At 42.3% G+C, this 17,940-nt stretch overlaps 2 protein-coding genes across 3 annotated transcripts in view; both read right to left on the bottom strand.

The window, feature by feature from the left end:
• Window positions 1–631: 631 nt before the first annotated feature.
• On the bottom strand, window positions 632–5,738 carry LOC112573795 (elongation of very long chain fatty acids protein 4-like). Its single transcript, XM_025254396.1, has 8 exons — window positions 4,664–5,738; window positions 4,379–4,451; window positions 3,870–4,057; window positions 3,487–3,570; window positions 3,260–3,316; window positions 2,803–2,917; window positions 2,504–2,631; window positions 632–2,185 (listed from the first exon to the last, which is right to left on the bottom strand). The coding sequence occupies exons 2-8, from the start codon at window positions 4,431–4,433 to the stop codon at window positions 2,021–2,023; spliced, it is 792 nt and encodes a 263-aa protein (XP_025110181.1). The 5' UTR covers window positions 4,434–4,451; window positions 4,664–5,738; the 3' UTR covers window positions 632–2,020.
• Window positions 5,739–7,799: 2,061 nt separating this feature from the next.
• The window catches only part of LOC112573794 (potassium voltage-gated channel protein Shaw-like), a 62,253-nt gene continuing 52,112 nt past the window's right edge, over window positions 7,800–17,940 (bottom strand). For both annotated transcript variants that reach the window (XM_025254393.1, XM_025254395.1), the window contains one exon: window positions 7,800–17,522. In XM_025254393.1, coding sequence (XP_025110178.1) covers window positions 16,455–17,522 — 1,068 coding nt within the window. In that variant the 3' untranslated portion in view covers window positions 7,800–16,454. The remainder of the gene's footprint in view (window positions 17,523–17,940) is intronic.

Genomic DNA, 17,940 nt, shown 5'->3' with positions numbered 1-17,940 from the left:
GCACATTTGGTAGTTTCTGCGGCAGACCACCATGCCATTTATTAACACCACAACAACAACAACAACAACAACAAACAACAAACAAACAACAACAAACAAACAAACAAAAAAACGGTTAACTCTTCCACGATCATCAGTACTCTTCAAACGAAATTCTTTTTTCCTGTATGTGCATTACTGGCTTCCTGTCGTATGGATGTCATGTGTACATCATTCTACGCTACATTTTTTTGTCCTTTATCTATATAAATGTCTGTATGAGTATGGATCGTCATATTATATGTGTTCGTGAGCTAAAGAAAATTTTCTGTCGTGGGTTTCCACGACAGACAATAAAGTTTGATTTGATTTCATTTGATTTCATTTGATTTGGATAATCTAAATGACCGTCTGGAAATTGCAAAAAGACTTGGAAAAAACCGAGCATGCAAATATACATGACATGTGACGTAGTTTACAGAGTTTAAATTATCATTCTTCTGCAGGGTACCTCGATTAAATGTATTTTCAGTCAATATCTAACTGTTATTTTAACATAGCAGTGTATTTTCCGGATAGTTTAATAACCAAGGAATCCTTTTTTAAACAAAAGTCAAACTTCACAAAATTGACCGCAGTTCGTCGTGGAGGGTCACACATGTTAATGAATACATGTACTGTACAGTGTACACGATTATACACTCAGACAACAAATGACACAATCGCTCCTAACGCGATTTTCTTTTAATAATTGTTCACTGTTGTGTCTTTACGAGTGCACATCAGTCGATTGTGCTTTATTAACGACATTTTGCAGAAGTCACATGCTTAGAAAAATAAAATTATTGTTTGTACTTGAGTTCGACCTTTTGAGGAAATCGCGTTCAAAAGTATAAAAAGTGAGTTTGAAGAGAGTTTCTTTGTCTACCATGGTGCACGTGAAGTGAGCCTCTATCTTACCGGAGCGGTAGTCGTAAGGGCAAGGATTTCGTGTCCAAAATTAAAAAGCGGTATGCAGACCCCCAAATGTTGATTTAGCCCTAAAACAGTAATTATAGAGTGATGGCAAAGATGTCTTGGTATAAAGAAACGATAAGCAATGTCCGCGGGGTCTGGACACCGAGTTATAACTTAGGAATCAGAACAATGTTCCTTAAGTTTTCCATTTACCCTGGGGCGACGATTTACTATCATTTCATAACTAAAGCCCCTGGAGACTTAGTTTTCCAATAAAAATGTAGTCAAGCGTAGCAATGGCATGATAGACATGACCAAGTGACAGCGAAAACGACCAAAAATGCATTATGACATCGTTTTTAAGAGATTTATTTCAACATTTAATCAAATGATCTTGTATTTCTATTATAAATTATAAGTGTCATGGTTCGTGGAATGAAAGGAGACTAGTTGACCTCCTTACTACAGCCCCTCTCACTTACGACCTCATTTGGGTGGATTGTAGCTAGTCGTAATAGACAGGTTTTACTGTAGTCCGAAAACAAACTTTTTAAAAGTGATTAAAAGATAATGGCGCTTCATTTAATTTGATACAAAGTTAAAGTGATTACTATATTTTGTTTACATGTTGCCTTACATTTGTAAGAATAATAGAGCTATGTAAAGATAAAAAACACAGAGATGAAACAGAAAGAAAAATACTGAGAGTATATTTTAAAAATCCATTTGATCTCATGAAGATAAGGGTGTGTGTATGTGTGTGTGCTTAATTATCGAAACAATTCGTAGTGAGGTCTGATCACTAAATCATTAGTCACCAAATGTTTCTGCATGTGTACTGACAATGAAAGAACCAACAGATTATGGAAAGACTTGTGAAATTAAAAATAAAGCCTCTTAATGGCTTAAAAGGTGAGCTTGTGCCTGTGAAATTACACAAAAAAGCCTCAGTTGTCTAAAAGGTGTTTAGATAAAGATGAGAGATGTCGGGGTGGGAAGAAATCACCGGACAGCTGCACGGCTACCTTCTTTTACCCAGCAAAACAACTTCTCCAGATGCTGGTTTCTCAATGTGTCCTGTGTCTCACTGGCCCTTGTCCTTGCTGGAGTAGGACCTGCGGTAGAAGTTGATGAAGAGCAGCAGGATGGTCAAGCCGTACACCAAAGCTGCGTAGGAGAAGCCTTTAGGGAAGTCGCACTCAGCCACGATGTTGACGAGTGTGAAGGCCAACAGAATCACAAACTGGGCCTGCAAATACAAACAGGAACAAGTAAGGTATTCGTAAGTAGATACAAAGTGAAACAGAAACTAGCAAAGCAGGGACTCGGTGAGAATGGTAGGTGCTAGCCTTATTATCAGCACAAACAAAAAGAAAAAGAATAATTGCAGCAGTCGTACTAAGAGTTAAAACAAATCACGAACAGTGAATCGAGTGAATAGAAGACAAGCTGAACTTTCACAATATGCTATAATCTCAAAATGGTTAACAATTCAACGTTTCGTCAATTGAAGGTAAGGTGCCTGGCCAAACTGAAGACCATGAACACACAGACACACACTACTCACGATCTGCAACATTGTGAGGTAGCGCTTCCACCAGAGGTACTTCTGGACACTCGGTCCCATGGCGGCCAGTGCGTAGTAAGTGTACATGATGATATGGACGAACGAGTTGAACAAAGGGTAGACGAGAACTGAAACAGATCGCACCTGCAAGTGTTACATAATGGTCTATTTACCAATGTCCTGTCTGTGATGTGCTGTACAGTGCATTGCCATGTTGTGCCATGCTGTCATGTGATGTGTTGTGTCATAATGTGCTGTGTCAGTCTGTGTCATGATGTAGTTGTAGTGCTGATACTCACACTGCCCGCCGGGCACATACTTGAAAACGACCCAGGAGAAGACAAACATGCTTGAATGGTGATACACGTGCAGAAATGTCACTTGATTAAACTTCTTCCTCAGGATGAAGAACACCTGTGCATGCGCACACACACATGACCACACAAATAGAATCACATATACACAAAAGGTAAATAATTAAGAAGGTAAATCAAGTAATTATTGTGTAATAGGCAGAAAACAGAGAATGCAGCAAAGGAAAAGTACTGAACACCTACACGAACACATACAACCACACCTGTACTCATATAACCATACGTATATACTCCAAGACAATACATACACATATACATATAAATGCATAGATAAACATATCCATACACACACATGCATATACATACAGACATACAAAACACTCACGAATGCATGTACCTTATGGTGAGAGAGAGAGAGACATTAGAACAATGGAGTACGTACTGTGTCGGCCATTTCCAGTATTTTAGAAAACACAAACAACCATGCTACGCGATACATCTGCAAGACAAATAAATAAATAAATCAATAAAAATCTCTTCTCGCCTGATTTAGCACAAGTACCCTGAACTAAACCATACTAGACGTGCGAGACCAATTCTCTCCAGACCAGAAGAGAAATATCTGGACCTACCTCACAAAGGTGAAAGGTCGAGGGAGGCGGTGCTTACCAAAGCCGAGTGTCCTTTGCTGTGGGCCTCCTCCACCGTGGTGCAGACGAAGCTGTGGTCAGTGGCAATGGTCAGGTAGGCACCCTGCACACACGTGTCATTCAGAATATTATAGAATAAGTGAGGGCAAGTCCTGGGGCAACATGGGGAACTCTATGGCAAACATCTTGTTTCCGAGGTTTAAATTGCAATGTCCACATCTTACAGATGGTTCAACCCTGGAGTCGTAGATACAAAACTGTGGCAAAGATGCCCTGGGGTCATCTAAAATGACATTCTACGCGTGTTGTGTGCCTGCGTGTGTGTGTAAGCCTGCCCATAGGACCAGGATAGGCACTAACCTCACCAACCAACAGACAGACAGAAAGCCCAGTAAGTCTCACCACTGTAAACATGTAGACTGACAAGACAACCATGAAGAAGTTGTAGACGATCAGCAGCAGGTTGAGCTGAAAAGGTTTGCACATGGACATCAGCCGCGGGCCCTGGGTGGCGGTCAGCAGGTAGAGGACGACGACAGCGGCCATGCTCTCACCTCCCCCCATTAAAGGGAAGTCACTCGCATGGGGGTCTGTGGTGGGGAACGGAGTGAGACTCAGTGAGAAACACAGCTTCATGGTGCTAGCAAGTGAGGGTGAGTTGGCAGTTTTACCTCAGCTACCTTTGTCTTCTCCCAAGTGTGTGTGGCAGACAGACAGACAGACAGACAGACAGACAGACAGACAGACAGACAGACAGACAGACAGACAGACAGACAGACAGACAGTTGATTTGGTGTTCCAAAAAGAGGCTTATTATTATTATTATTATTATTATTATTATTATTATTATTGACATACAAAATGCCTGATTAGACCCAGTCCAACTGCATGTTATGTAACAGGATGCGCACCTCCCTTTGGCATGATGTACCACTCCTTCTCCGCGTTCATGGCTTGAAGTGTCATGACAGGACCGTGCAATCGCTTTAAGGGAAGCAACCATCAGACAAAATTCGTTAAAGGCCTGTCTGGATTTCTACAGTTTGATTAATTCAGTACAGGTGAATCGTCAAGAAACTCTGTGTCACTGTCACACTCTGTATTGTACAGGTGGTCAACTGACACTACATCTTACACATCACTAATTCTTTCTTTCTTTCATCATTTAAACGACATTCTTCACCAGATGTACATACCTCCCAGAAACTCTGGTAGAGAAAGGATGGTGAGAACACTATGGTCTCTGTTCTAAGACAGAACTTGCCAGTGGTTGGTCAGCTCAGCATCTGTTGCCCAGTGTACCTGGCGTTGAAAGTTAAGGGGCCGACAGTCTTGCACACCTCAGCTCTTTTCCAAATGTTCCTCCTACCCCAGCCTCCATCCTTGCTGCCTTCGGGGAAAGTGAGGGTCGAGGGGGGGGGGGGGGTTTAAACCTTGCCCGTGTATTGTAAATTGCGCTGATATAAGATAATTTAAATCATTTGCCCTGCACTTGAATACTATGTTGGTCATGGTGTATGATCCTGACAACTGGTCATAATCGTGAAGGTGGACCTTTCAGTCGCGATTACTTGTGGGAGGGAGAGTCAACTAGAAATATTGGGAACAAGAAAGAAGCACAGACGATATTTCATTAGAATCCTCTACTTGCCAATAGTATAGACCTCTCCTCAAGTATTCATAAATCCGAATGCTTACTCGATTTATCCCTCTTCCTTCTCGACATTGCAGTGTTTAGATGTCCAAGCCGACTGGTCTGTTCTAACCTGCACTAATATTCAAAGTCGGCAAGGTTCTCTACTGTTCACTTATACTTTATTGTTCTGAATATTGCATCGTAGCAGTATCGCCTATAGACAAAAAAAAAAATTACTTACGGCCACTAATAATCTTGAATTCCTTTGTGCATTTTGGGAGGGAAAAGTGCTCTGGCGATTTCGGAGAATGTGGACATTGGAAGATGAGAGAGGAAGCATTATGATATATATATATATAAAATGGGTTGCTTCCCGCACTCACGTGACTGCCCTAAGATTGCTGCTGCAGATGTAATACATGTACACAAAAAAACCCTCCTCCTCCACACACTCAACATACTAAGTGAATAATAAACATCTGAGTCGCGAATGCAGTACCCTACCCTGTCACCACCTCACCATCCTAAAAAAAAAGTAACTCGCTTAATTGAAGCAGCATGGATAAATGTTTACCATTCATCAACACATATTTAGCATGAGTTCTTGTTAGCAATCAGCTCAAAGGTAAACAAATCAACAGGCTTATCACTGATTATTCAAAACCAATGCATGCAGTGGCAGCACCATGATGGCTTGGCTGGCTGGCTGCCAGTTGTTTGTTTGAAGTTTGTTCCTGTGAAGAAAAGACTGACACTTAAAAACTTCAGGAGGAACCAGTGGATGGAAGCTGGACAAAGTGTGTCGCCATTCTTTAGTGACTAGATGACAAGCTGGATATCAAGCTGGCTACATCTTGTTGTAAATTTTGTCTTATTATCCAACACAATATTCATATCAGAATGTCTACAATCCCTGTTTAAATATCCCTCTTACTTTCCTTATTTCTCTATCTTTTCCATCTCTCTCATTTACTCTTGGCTTCTCACTTTCTCTTCTATAATTTCATATCTTCACCCTTTGTAAACATCGTCAGTATGTATATATATCTCAACATAGTTGTGATTGACAAGTTCATCTGTTTGTATTCCTCTACAGACTTATGACACTGTCTGTCCTTACTGTTTGTTCCTTAATTTTTCTTTGTGTCTTCTGTGTTTATCTTTTATTCCTTGTGTGCATAGATGTCACTCCTTCCCTCCTTCGCACTCTGTCCCCGTCTCCTATTTGTCTTAAGCGCTGAGAACATTCTCCTTAGTGAGCATCATTATATAGTAATCATATATAATTTATATACAAATAACACGTTGCTGTTGTTGTTATCATTATTATTATTGTTGCTATGGTAAACGTTTTAGTAATGATAAGAGAAAGCTGGATAGTTGGAACATTAGTTTCTTAGTTTTTGTGGAGAAAATCTGATGAACCTGTACACATGAGACTATTTAGTGCCATGGGGGTCAACATCTTTACGGTCAACAGTAAATTCTCTACATCATTCACTACATTGAAGGCTCAATGAAATTCTTCTCCTAAATCTTGTGGTCACAGAGTCCACAGTGACTAGCGTGTGTCAGACATTTTCTTGTTTACCTCTGTTGACCGGAAAGTTGTTTACTGAAGTGGGAAATTGTAATCAAGGCAGATAAACAGAAGACGGGCTTCAAGTAATATTTTTATAGTAAATACTTCTTTCAACATTCTGTAATCTCAGTAAATTTCTCTCCTATTTCTGCAGGCCAACCTTTAATACGCTGCAGGCATTTCTACGATTGACTGCAATAATGAGTATGGAGTTTTTAAATTAATTAAATTAACATATTTTAATAAAAATTATACATTATACGCTTAATGACAGAATGAAATACACATGAAGAGTTCTGTCTTATTTATTATCGTGATCTTCAAAAAGACGAGAGGCGAGGAAGCACCAGCGACTCCAGGAGGTTCTGTCAGGACTGGAAGGACAAAGTTGCTCGAAACTTCAGTTCATTCCGAAAGTCCAGAAGGGGGAGAATTTGTCTGTTGGGAGAGACAAAAAGATTTTCTGTGGCTGGTTTGGGTGTCAAAGAAGGTTAAGGCTTTGATGTAGGACAGTGTTGTCTTTAATTTGCATGTATAAATGATTTTTAAAATACCTCCTCCCCCGCCGCAAAAAAAAATTCAACTGCTCTTCTCGGGGGGAGGTTTCAGTTCCCTCCATGTTGTTTGTTTTGTTTATATAGAGATATTCACTCCTCTGTATCATGATTTAAGACAGCAAACTTCCTTTCTCCAGCAGTAGATCACCACTTATATAAAAAAAAAATTATGTATTCTAGTTTACACGATCTCTCCTGACATCGTGTGTGAGTGAGTGAGAGAGAGAGAGAGTTAGATCGATTCAACAATTTAATTTTAAGAAGTGATAATTTATTTATAATATGCAAGAGGAATAATATTATCTAAAAGTAAAACTTTTTTTTCGATTGTGTTCCTATCTTGTGAGCCTGCAATCTGAATTACTAAAGTACTCTTATCTCACATCACAAATGTAAAAGAAAATTTGTTGTAATCCATTCTGATACGATTTCTCATGCCCTCGTTTTGTCTTTGCCCCTTGTCAACCCAGTCAGTGTGTCCTGCAGCAGGAATAATGAGATCCACTGTCAAGAGCCTTTGAGTGGAAAGAAAAGAAAAGAAAACCCAAACACCGAACAACAGATCTTCTTTTATTTCAGCTGATTTGACGTGCAGGCAAAAATTCATCAAAAGCTTTAAAAAGGTCAGTAATGCAAAATGAAAACAGAGAGAGATACAACGCACTTGAAAGACAATAGGCAGTCAGACTCCCAGTTATATGATTGATGTAATGCTGACAAATAGAAAAAAAAAGCTTATTGTTCTAATCAGATCAAAACACTACGGTCGGTTGTTGTTAATTCAAAAGTGCAGTGATCTACGTCCCTAACCTACACCCTGTTGGTGACAGCTACTGTACTGTGCTCGCTTCCGTAGAGAAGTTTACAGAGTGGAAGTCCTGGCAATGCTGCGTGCTAGCAATAATAATAATAATAATAATAATAATAATAATAATATAATAATAATAATAATAATAATAATAATAATGCGGCATTGGCCAAGTAGCTCCCAGTTATATTACGAATGACATGCAGCGACTGGTGACGTGTACATCCGGCTCCCAGTGAAGACTATAGGAGCCTGGTTATGGTAAACAGAGGTTCGAGTGAATGTTTACAGTCAGCCTGAACCCTGGAGTGCGAAGTCCTCGTGCTTTATGGGTGATGGCAAGCAGAGATGCCAGCCAGAGAGAAAATTTGACCTAAAGATTGAAAATCTCAGGGTGAGTCCACCCGACTGTCTCTAAACTGACACCAAGACCTGCGTGCGCGTCGCGGGGTGAACACGGAATATGTAGTATACCCGGGAGGAATGTTGTTTGCGGAAACAGGCTCATCCCACCCACCCTTCACAACGAGTGCATTCTCGTAACAAGCTTTCCCAGGCTGAGTACATGTTTCCAGGTATGAGAGGCTCTGGAGAACAGGTAACCCAGAGTTTCATACAGCTTTGCAGAAAGGCGTTAAAAAGTTTATAAATGTTCGTAACTGTACACATTAAACTAGAGAGAACAAGAAAAGACAAAAAAATCCCTTCGAAGGAATTGACGGTATGAAAGTCTGGCAAAAGCAGAAATTTCTGCGTGCATGGCTTTGTGAACTGGCGACTCGGAAAGATTTTAACATGGGAACTGGAAGAAAAAAAAGAAGAACTCGTTCAAACAAGGCATTAACGTATGATAATTAATGGTTTCTCCTCTCGTCTGTTCAGGCAGTCTGTCTTTCAGACTGATAACCAAACCAACCAAACAACAACAGCAACAACAACAAAATGTGCGTTTTTTGCGGTGCCTCTGGAGTTATCTCCCTGTAGTGTTTTTATCAGCAGAGTAAACGAGTGATTATTTATTTAGTGACAAATTATTAGGTTTTGCATGACTACATGAGGTATGGGGAGTGTGTGGGGCCCGACAGAAAGGTGAAAGTTATTTTTCGAGCTTCAAGCTGGGTTGGAAATATCCCTCTTTCGAAACCTGTCATAGGAAAGTGTGGTGACATAATGAAGGACCACTGTGGATGCTCAGATCGTCATTTTCCTCTTTAACCAGTTTTCAGCAGATTCCCTTTACACGTTTTCCAGCTATTCTAGCAATGTTTTTGTCTGGCAATATTCGTCATGACCAGGGGCCAGTTGCACAACACATTTCTAATTTTAAACACTTTCAGGTCTTGAATTTATTTAGATAATCAGTTTTGATAGAAACGCACTGCAAAGCACAATTTTAAAACTTTCTTTAACTAAAGTTATTTTAAATAAGATAAAAGTGCTGAAGCCAGACGTTCACACTGCATCTGAATGGCAGAGGGGCGACTTTTGAAAAAATTAATTAGTTTACTTCTTTAAAAAAGTTTTGAGGTTTAGAAATATGTGCAACTAGCCCCAGGCAGACAGATTAGACTCCAAGCCCAATGAACTCGCTCTAAGCACAGTTTAGTCTCGTCGATGGCGGCGCGCGATGCACTTTGACCTCTGTGCCTGAATCAAAGCCACGACAATAAACTAAAAGCAATATTGCCAGTGTCGTTGGGAACGGTCGGTCGAGCGACACGCACAAACAACCTGTTATTGCTATTCGAATACAGATTTATTACAGGCCTTCCCACTTTCATATTTGAAAGCAGACGTGCCATATACACACAGTGCGCTCGTATGGAGACTGGACAAAAAAATTGTGCGAATCCTTTGGCACACTCTCTCAGACTGTAAATTGTCCATGAAATGAAATAGTTGGTGTTTGATAGAAATGGTTCAGGCCTAGCTGTAACTCGGGAATGCTGGGAAGAAGAGCTGAGTGAATAAAGTCGGAGTACCTGGAGAAATTTCTTCCCATCATGTACCCGTTGGCCAGTCTTGCCAGGTGCCAAGTTTAGACAAACGACTTTGTGCTTCAGGGAGGCAAACACAGGAGATCACTCTATTTCCTACATTACCGGCTCTCCAATTTATTTTACAGTTTCAGATAGGAGTGTGATTTAATAATAATCACTACTCAACTTCCATAGATGTCATTAGCCAGGGAGGTAACTACCGTCAGCGTCGAAAATTATTCAGATTGTAGTGATTCCCCTTTAGCGAATAAAATTTTAACGCGGACTGTGCAGATGAATCAAAATGTGCTGATTAGCATGAAGGCTAAGTATTGATACTCTAGGAAAAACTCGCCAGCATCAGTTAGCATGCATGGACATACAAGAGCGTTCAGAGGTGTGAGCGTGAGAACGCTCGTGCGCACGCACGCACACATACACGCAGACACGTACACACGAACGGGCACACACATACACACGCTCGGGGCAAGGGTTGCACACAAAAGCCAATGTGCAGATAGAAAGAGGGGAGTAAAAACCTCCCATCGCTAGAGTCTTCCCAGCTAACGGTGTACGGGAGGTAACTCTAAAACTGCTCATGATTAGCTCTGCTCGAGTAGTGTCCCATTGTCAGCTACCGACTTTGGTTTCAAGAGCACTTATGAGCTCTAGGTGTTTGCTAGTGGTCACTAACTTCGTCCTACTACCGACTTGGTTACTTTCTGTAACCTGACTGATCCGCTTTGCAAAACTCTGTTTAACAGAAACGGTTTCACGCAACATTCGCACAGTTGACACTGCTGTGAGCAAACGAATCCTTTTTCACCGACATCCCACCCCCACCACCAACCTTTCGAGTCTACTTCTGAGTATAATTTTCGAATACATCTGTAGTGAGTTACCTGGGATAGCTAGACTGTGAAAAGCTAAATGCAAAGAAAAAACACATGAGCAGTGTCAGGGACTGAATGCCGCTTGACTTATGTTGGGGAAGAGAGAAAAAAAAAAGAGAGCACTGAAACATCAATCGGTTGATGAGACTAACAAACAGGACACCACCTGGGAAAACAAACAAAAAACAAAAGTATGTCATTGCATAGCTTCAAAACGATCTCACACTTGGATCTGTGTCATCAGACCTACCAACGTTTACGAAAGACTTTAGGTGCAGGAGAAAAAAAATAAATGCCCACGTGACAATGTATCGTCAGTTTGTTAATAATTATGGATGCTTTCAGACAGCTTGCAAGGGGCTTCACTCCTTCAGCGATTGATAAAATATACCTTTATTATTGTTTTAAATTTTCCACCAGAAAATTTATCAATTATGCCTAGCAGCTAGCAGCCATTTTAAAAATCAAGAAGGGAGAATAAGAGACAGAAACAAAAAGACAGAGAGAGATAGACAGAGAGATAGATTGTTCTATTTTAGGAAAATTTATGCTTTAACAAGAAATCTTTTAATTTCAAACACAAAACAATAATGTTGAAAAGTCAGAATAATCCCATGTGAAAAATAGCTTTTAACTAGAAATCAAACTGGAGGTGACTTTACTGTCATCTCACTGACTTACTGATACTATTCTGTGCTACTTAAATTCCCCTTTCTGTAAACACATTTACTTTCTTGTCTGTTAAATAAACCAAAATTTTGTGATAAAATTTTAGACGACGAGCTCAATGTTTAAAAAGCTTTTAAAGTGGAGCATTTTTTTTTTAAATTGCAAAACGTTTAAAATGACACGATTAACGAACTTCTGTCTAAAGCAGCGAGTTTCGGAATGAGTTGCCCCTTTGTGGATTTATTAATCTGAAGCCGTGTTCTTGAAGTAAGGGTAAGTCGCCGCCCAAAGGTAAAAAGGAGAAATTAATTTCTGGCATCCGCAGTTACGACGCATTGTACCTGGGATGTTGCTTTATCTTCCTTTATTCCAAACTTTGCCACTGACTTTTAACTACTGTCCTAGGAGAAGAGCAACATCCGGGAACTCTGACGCCGCTTTAAATTGACAAGACCAACACTCTCCTTTGATTTCCCGTGGACAGCGACTATCCTTCCTTCAAGAACACAGCCCCAGCTTGCAAGCAGTTGTCCACCAAGATGACCAGAACAGCTGAGCAGAAACATGCCCTTGTCCAGGTTGGAGTCAGCTACCCTCGGAATAGGAAGTATAACAGAAACAGTGTTATTTTCTTGCCAGACGTTCGTCATCGTGATCAAAATGGGCACAACATGCATTCAACGGGTGTGTGAAATATACAAGATTTAAAAAAACATTCATAGTGGAAGAAAGTTGGATAATCTAAATGACCGTCTGGAAATTGCAAAAAGACTTGGAAAAAACCGAGCATGCAAATATACATGACATGTGACGTAGTCTAGCAGTAACAAGTACATATGAGTAGGTAAGAGTTGTTGAACATCGCCGGAACATCAAGAATGTTGTAGCATAATGATGTGAACAAGGTGACGCAGTCAGTATCAGTTCCTTTCTGATCGTCTGCCTACATTCGTAGGAGATATCAAGCTAATAATTGTTTTTGATGTCATGTTTTATTAGTAAAACGATTACTTACATTCATGCCTGTTGAATAACATTATATACATTTTTTTAAAATAGTTTAGGCAACGAAAGTCTTAGAGTCTGGGGATTACCAGCCCGATTAAGGAGAAATAACGGAAAACCGTGACAAAACTGTAACCTCTACCCAAATTTGAAAACATATGTTCAATGCAGACTAGAAGAAAGAACTTTATATACTGCCATTACTCTGAGTTCATTCCCTTGCAGGTTCCTCAAATCGCGAAGAAGATATCGGTGTGACACAAGCATGAAACCAGTGAACCACTCTTCCCGGCCCTCAGCATTCGAGCAACGATCGCGAGAAGTGATGTGAATTATGTGGATCACACTTTGTCACACAAGCCACCCTCCTTCCCTGCTTCACATCTCTTCTTCGCTCCATTAGCCATTGTTTACATGCCAGAGGCTTTTGGCGGTCTCTAGTGACTTCCACAAACAGCAAACAAACCGCCGTAACCGCCATTTCCACTCAGTTCTGATTCCTGGCCATCGATAAAAAGTGAAGTCCCTAGGACATTGCTCATTTCCGGTATGCAGCTTGAATTTTATCCGAATAACATGTCGCTTTTTAGCTACTAGGAAAAATAATTTCCAAGGTGACAATATTGCTTGGGGATTATTCTTCACAGATGGCGCGTTAGCAGGTCGTGAACAGGAACAGGAACAGGAACCGTCTTTCTTTGCCAGAAACACAATCTCTTATGTAGTTACTATCAGAGAGCTGACTGCGGGGTTTACTTCTAAACAGCTACGTTTATTATTTTATTGCCATTAGTTTTTTATGTGATTATATGCCGATAACACACACACACACACACACACACACACACACACATGCACACACACACACATATATATGCGCGCGCACACACACACACACACGCACACACGCACACACACACACACGCACATTTTTACGGCTGCAAGTTTTGACCACGGACCACTCTCCATGCCGCCTTTGACTACCACCCCACTGACTTCTCCAGAATGTTCCACGACAGGATGAAGATGGCTTGTGTGACAAAGTTCTTGCCTCCTCTATTCAAAAGACATCATTTTTCTCTTTTTAGCTAAAGAAATCGCTCGATTAGTTCAATTTCTCCTTGACTTCTACTTTTACTTCTTTTGCGGAGACCACTGGTCACAAGTTCATGTTGCAAGCTGTTCACATTCGCTTGTCACACCTTTTGCTGCTGACAGTTTCCCTAAATCCAGTTCTACCTGTTTGAACAGTTGGCAAGTGCCAACACTTTTTCTGTGTTCACAGAAATCGTTGTGTAACTTCTATCTTCAAGACCAACTAGTGTCTGTTATCTAGTCACTATTGATCAGTGTTGCAAATGATTGGAAAGCCCCTGTTGCTCGAGTGTCAATAAAAATTTTCAATTTAAAGAGTTTCTCAATTTTTGAAGGGAGGAAGAGGTGTTCACTCTAATTAAAATAATGTTTCAAACAAGAGTCATCGTCCTTTACTTGTCCGTTCGACTTTCTTAAAGAAATTAAATGAAAAATAAGTCCTATTTAATGTATTCGTTTAAAAAAGCCAAAACAATGGAATGTTGCAGTTGGATGTAAAGCCATTTACATGAACATGGGCTGAAATGATATGAAACAGAGATGTCGACAGAATTCTTAAAGGAAACGATCGTCTGTGAAACAACTGGTAGACATGTCATTGAATTGCAATGTGCGTGGAGATTATGCAGCATCGTGGTCAATCATTTCTTCTTTTTGGAAAAAAATTACTGAATTTAAAAAAAAAAATAACAGTATGAAACAGAACAAAGCGATGGCATGAAACACGGCATCTGTATGCGCGAAGCCCTGCTTCGAAACAGAAACATGTCCATGAGTAGATTCCGGGTATCGCGAACTTTATCACAACGCATCTGATGTCCGTCAAACACCACGTGACTTGACTCAACAGTTGTCCAGCATCTTCACTGCACTGGCTTCTGTAACATGGTGGAGAGATGACCAGCACTGGACCCCCCACCACAACACTCAAGTCCTGCAAGACAGTCGCGGTCTGAATGAACTGTTTACAGTGTACAGCTTTTCTTCTCTCTCTCTCTTTTTTTTTTTTTTTTTTTTTTGCATTCGTTCTTCTAAAAGTTCTACTTTTTCCTTCGCGTCCACTAAAAGAAACATCATCAGAACACTTTCGGTTCGTGTCGTGGTTTCCTGCGAGAGTCTGAAGTACTTGGAGTCTGTGGTTCAACTCCCGCTTGGTGGCTGGAGTTTTTTTTTTTTCTCCGAGGGCTCCTAGTGCATGAGGACACTGTGTTGCAAGCTCTGCCTCCCCTAACCTGCGGGGACGCTTCCTAACAAACTACATGGCAAGCTTCGTCTACCTGACCCTCGGCGACCGTTATTGTCCAGACAGGTGCGCAGGCCGAGAGCCGTTACACTGGACAACGACTGTGACGCCGGATGTGACGTCACAGCCTTGCACGTCACGTGCGTAACAGCAGGAATGAGAACAAGCATGGCTCTAAGATGCTTCGTGATGAACTGCGATGTTGGTGATGCTACGCTGGGGTTTGGGTTGCAGGAGGAACACGTGACCGTTGTTGTGGGCTGCCGGAAAATTTAGCAAAGCGAATTTTTTAATTTTTTAACAACTGAAAACAGGAGCAGACAGAGGTTGGCAGGTACCATAGCTGTCCACGTCTGATGTCTGGTTGACATCTTTCCTTTCAGGTCGCTACCTGGGGCTGTAACCATGGAGCAGAAGTAAAGATACCTTTTAGGTAAGCAAGTACCTCCAGTCCATGGTTGTGGCCCCACAATAACTAGCTGCTACCAGATATTTTCTTTCAAAACTTTTATTTGGTGTTGGGGGGGGGGGGATAGCATCTTGCAGAGTGGCTCTTTCAAAAAGATTTCCCAATCTGATGTCACTGAGATGTAGAACGTGGTTTGGAAAATGGATTGTGTTGTCTGAGGGAAAAAAAAAGGTTTGGTGGGAGAGAATATTTACCAATTTTACAGACAGTGACAGGTGTTGTGAATAGTCACCTGCCTTATGGATTTTTTTGATTGGTCAGGATTCTTTTCTTCTCGTTGGCTATTTAAACAACAACAACAACAACAGCAACAACACCAACAAAATGCCTTTGTAGCTCCTGCGCTGTCTTATTTACAACCACCAGGACATTTCAGAGTACTGAGCCTAACAATTTTTGCCCACGGAGAAAAGTGAACACGAACAATGCATCAGTGTGTAAAGACCCCGGATGTTGTATGCCTGAGCAGTAGGTACTAAGTGAGTGCAGCTACGTGAGTAAACCTTTACCTTCTGGCAGTCAAACGCGTTGTAAAGATCATAACCGGTCATTGACTTCGTAACGAAAACAGCAGCAACGAGAAAGCACAAGTATTTGTTGTCACGGGTGAGAGGGGAGAGTCTCTCTTCAGTGCCAGGGGTGACGGAGGTCACTTCCGGCCTGGGCGGCTTCTCTACTACCGCGGTCCTCTGTACAAACTGGCGACACGTTCCTCAGAAACACCAACAGAAATTTATCACATGAATCGGTTTGCGAAAACGCAACCGTAGGTCTAACAACGCGACCACTTCTCGTAAGACCAACGACTTTAGCACGTCACACAAAGGTCGCGGGGTTGTGCGTCACGCGCATGCACTGGCCCTTCATGTCACGCAAACGTCTCGGCGTTTGAACGAATGCGAATGCCCTTGTCGTTCCTGTGCGCGCCACACGAATGCCTCGGTGTTTGCGCGTGGTCCGGGGGTTGCACGTCACATGACTGGTCCCCAGACGCGATTTTTTTTTTTTTTTTGCGCTCGGCACACCAACGCCCTCTCGGCGTGTTGACACGTCACACGAATGCCTCGGCGTTGTACGTCACCCCGTCATCTGAGTGTGCCTTGACCGAGCGGTTCCGCGCCAGGCTGAACTCCGAGTCCGACTTCGGTAGCACGATGTTGGTCATGGAGTTGGCCTGCGAGAAGCGGGCGAGCGGCACACACATGTGACTCATGCCAGACACGTGACCGTTGAGGATGGGCCCGCCGTCGTTGGAGGCCAGTGAGGTCTTGCGTGTGGGTCGCAGGGTTTCCGGGATGTCAATATGGGAGTCGGCCTCCCCGCCCTTGGATCGCGGCGTGATGGAGCGTGACTGCACGTGGCGGTAGAAGAGCGTGAAGTTGTTGGAGATGACCGGGATGGTGAGGGCCACCAACAGGACGCCGCTGACGGCGCAGGCCGTGCCCACGATGTAACCGATGGGAGTCTTGGGGTACACGTCCCCATACCCCACCGTCGTCATGGTGATGATGGACCACCAGAAGCCCATGGGGATGGTAGAGAAGTTGTCGCCAGGGCTGGTGGCGTCCTTGCGCTCTGCGTAGTAGATCATGGTGGAGAAGACCAGCATGCCGATCAGCAGGAAGATGAAGAGCATCAATAGTTCCTGCATGGAGGCCTTGAGCGAGTAGACGAGAACCTTGAGGGCCTGGTAGTGCTTGACCAGGTGGAAGATGCGGAACATGCGGATGATCCGCAAGATGAACATGATCTCGATGACAAAGCGCTCGTTCAGATAGCACGCCTGCAGATCGGACTTCTGGAAAATGACGGTGACATACAGCGGCACGAGGGCCAGGAGGTCGATGATGTTCATGAGGGAGATGACAAAGCGCCACTTGTTGGGAGCGAAGATGAACCGCAAAATCAGCTCCAGCGTGAAGAAGACCGTGCAGATGACGTCCACCACGTTCAGGGCCTCGTGCGAGGTCATGACCCTGGCCAGCTGACCTTTATTCTCGTTCTCGTCCTCGCACTGGGCAGTCAGATTGGTGAACTTGGGCCGTAGCTGTGGCAACGTCTCCAGACAAAAGCCCGCGATGGAGGTGACGACGAACAGAAAGGAGGTGACGCCGTATATCTGGCACAGACACAGTGGACAGGATGAGGCGCTGAGCATCACTCACTCACTCACACTCTACTCTCTGTCTTTTCTCACTCATACACTCTAACAGTGGCACACACTCTCCCCCACACACTCCTCTACACCAACACACCACAGCCATACATTGTCTTCGCACCCCAGACCCCAGGCTGACAAGCCCACCCGTCCTCAAACCTGTGAAACCAGCAGCGCGTGACTGGAGTTAACCACGTGACATACATTGAGCATTGCTCGAGATCGTGCTACAAATAAAATAGTTATTATTAAAAATAACCGTTTTGGCTGTAAAGTCTATATGTCACTTTATTTTGTAATCTTGTTAATAAAATTGTAATAAATATATTTATAGTATGGTCGCTGCTCACAGTTTTGTTTAACCAAGCATGCCTTCTAT

Source organism: Pomacea canaliculata, linkage group LG10 (assembly GCF_003073045.1).
Source record: "Pomacea canaliculata isolate SZHN2017 linkage group LG10, ASM307304v1, whole genome shotgun sequence".
Classification (NCBI taxonomy): Eukaryota; Metazoa; Mollusca; class Gastropoda; order Architaenioglossa; family Ampullariidae; genus Pomacea; species Pomacea canaliculata.
The sequence above is the reverse complement of the archived record's forward strand: the minus strand, read 5'-3'. Positions and strand labels throughout refer to the sequence as shown.

Coding starts and splice junctions, on each gene's coding strand:
- LOC112573795 (XM_025254396.1), bottom strand. CDS start 4,433: ATGACACTTCAAGCCATGAACGCGGAGAAGGAGTGGTACATCATGCCA. Junction 4,058..4,378: donor GTACATCATGCCAAAGGGAG/GTGCGCATCCTG, acceptor TCCCCACCACAG/ACCCCCATGCGAGTGACTTC. Junction 2,918..3,259: donor TACTGGAAATGGCCGACACA/GTACGTACTCCA, acceptor GCGCATGCACAG/GTGTTCTTCATCCTGAGGAA.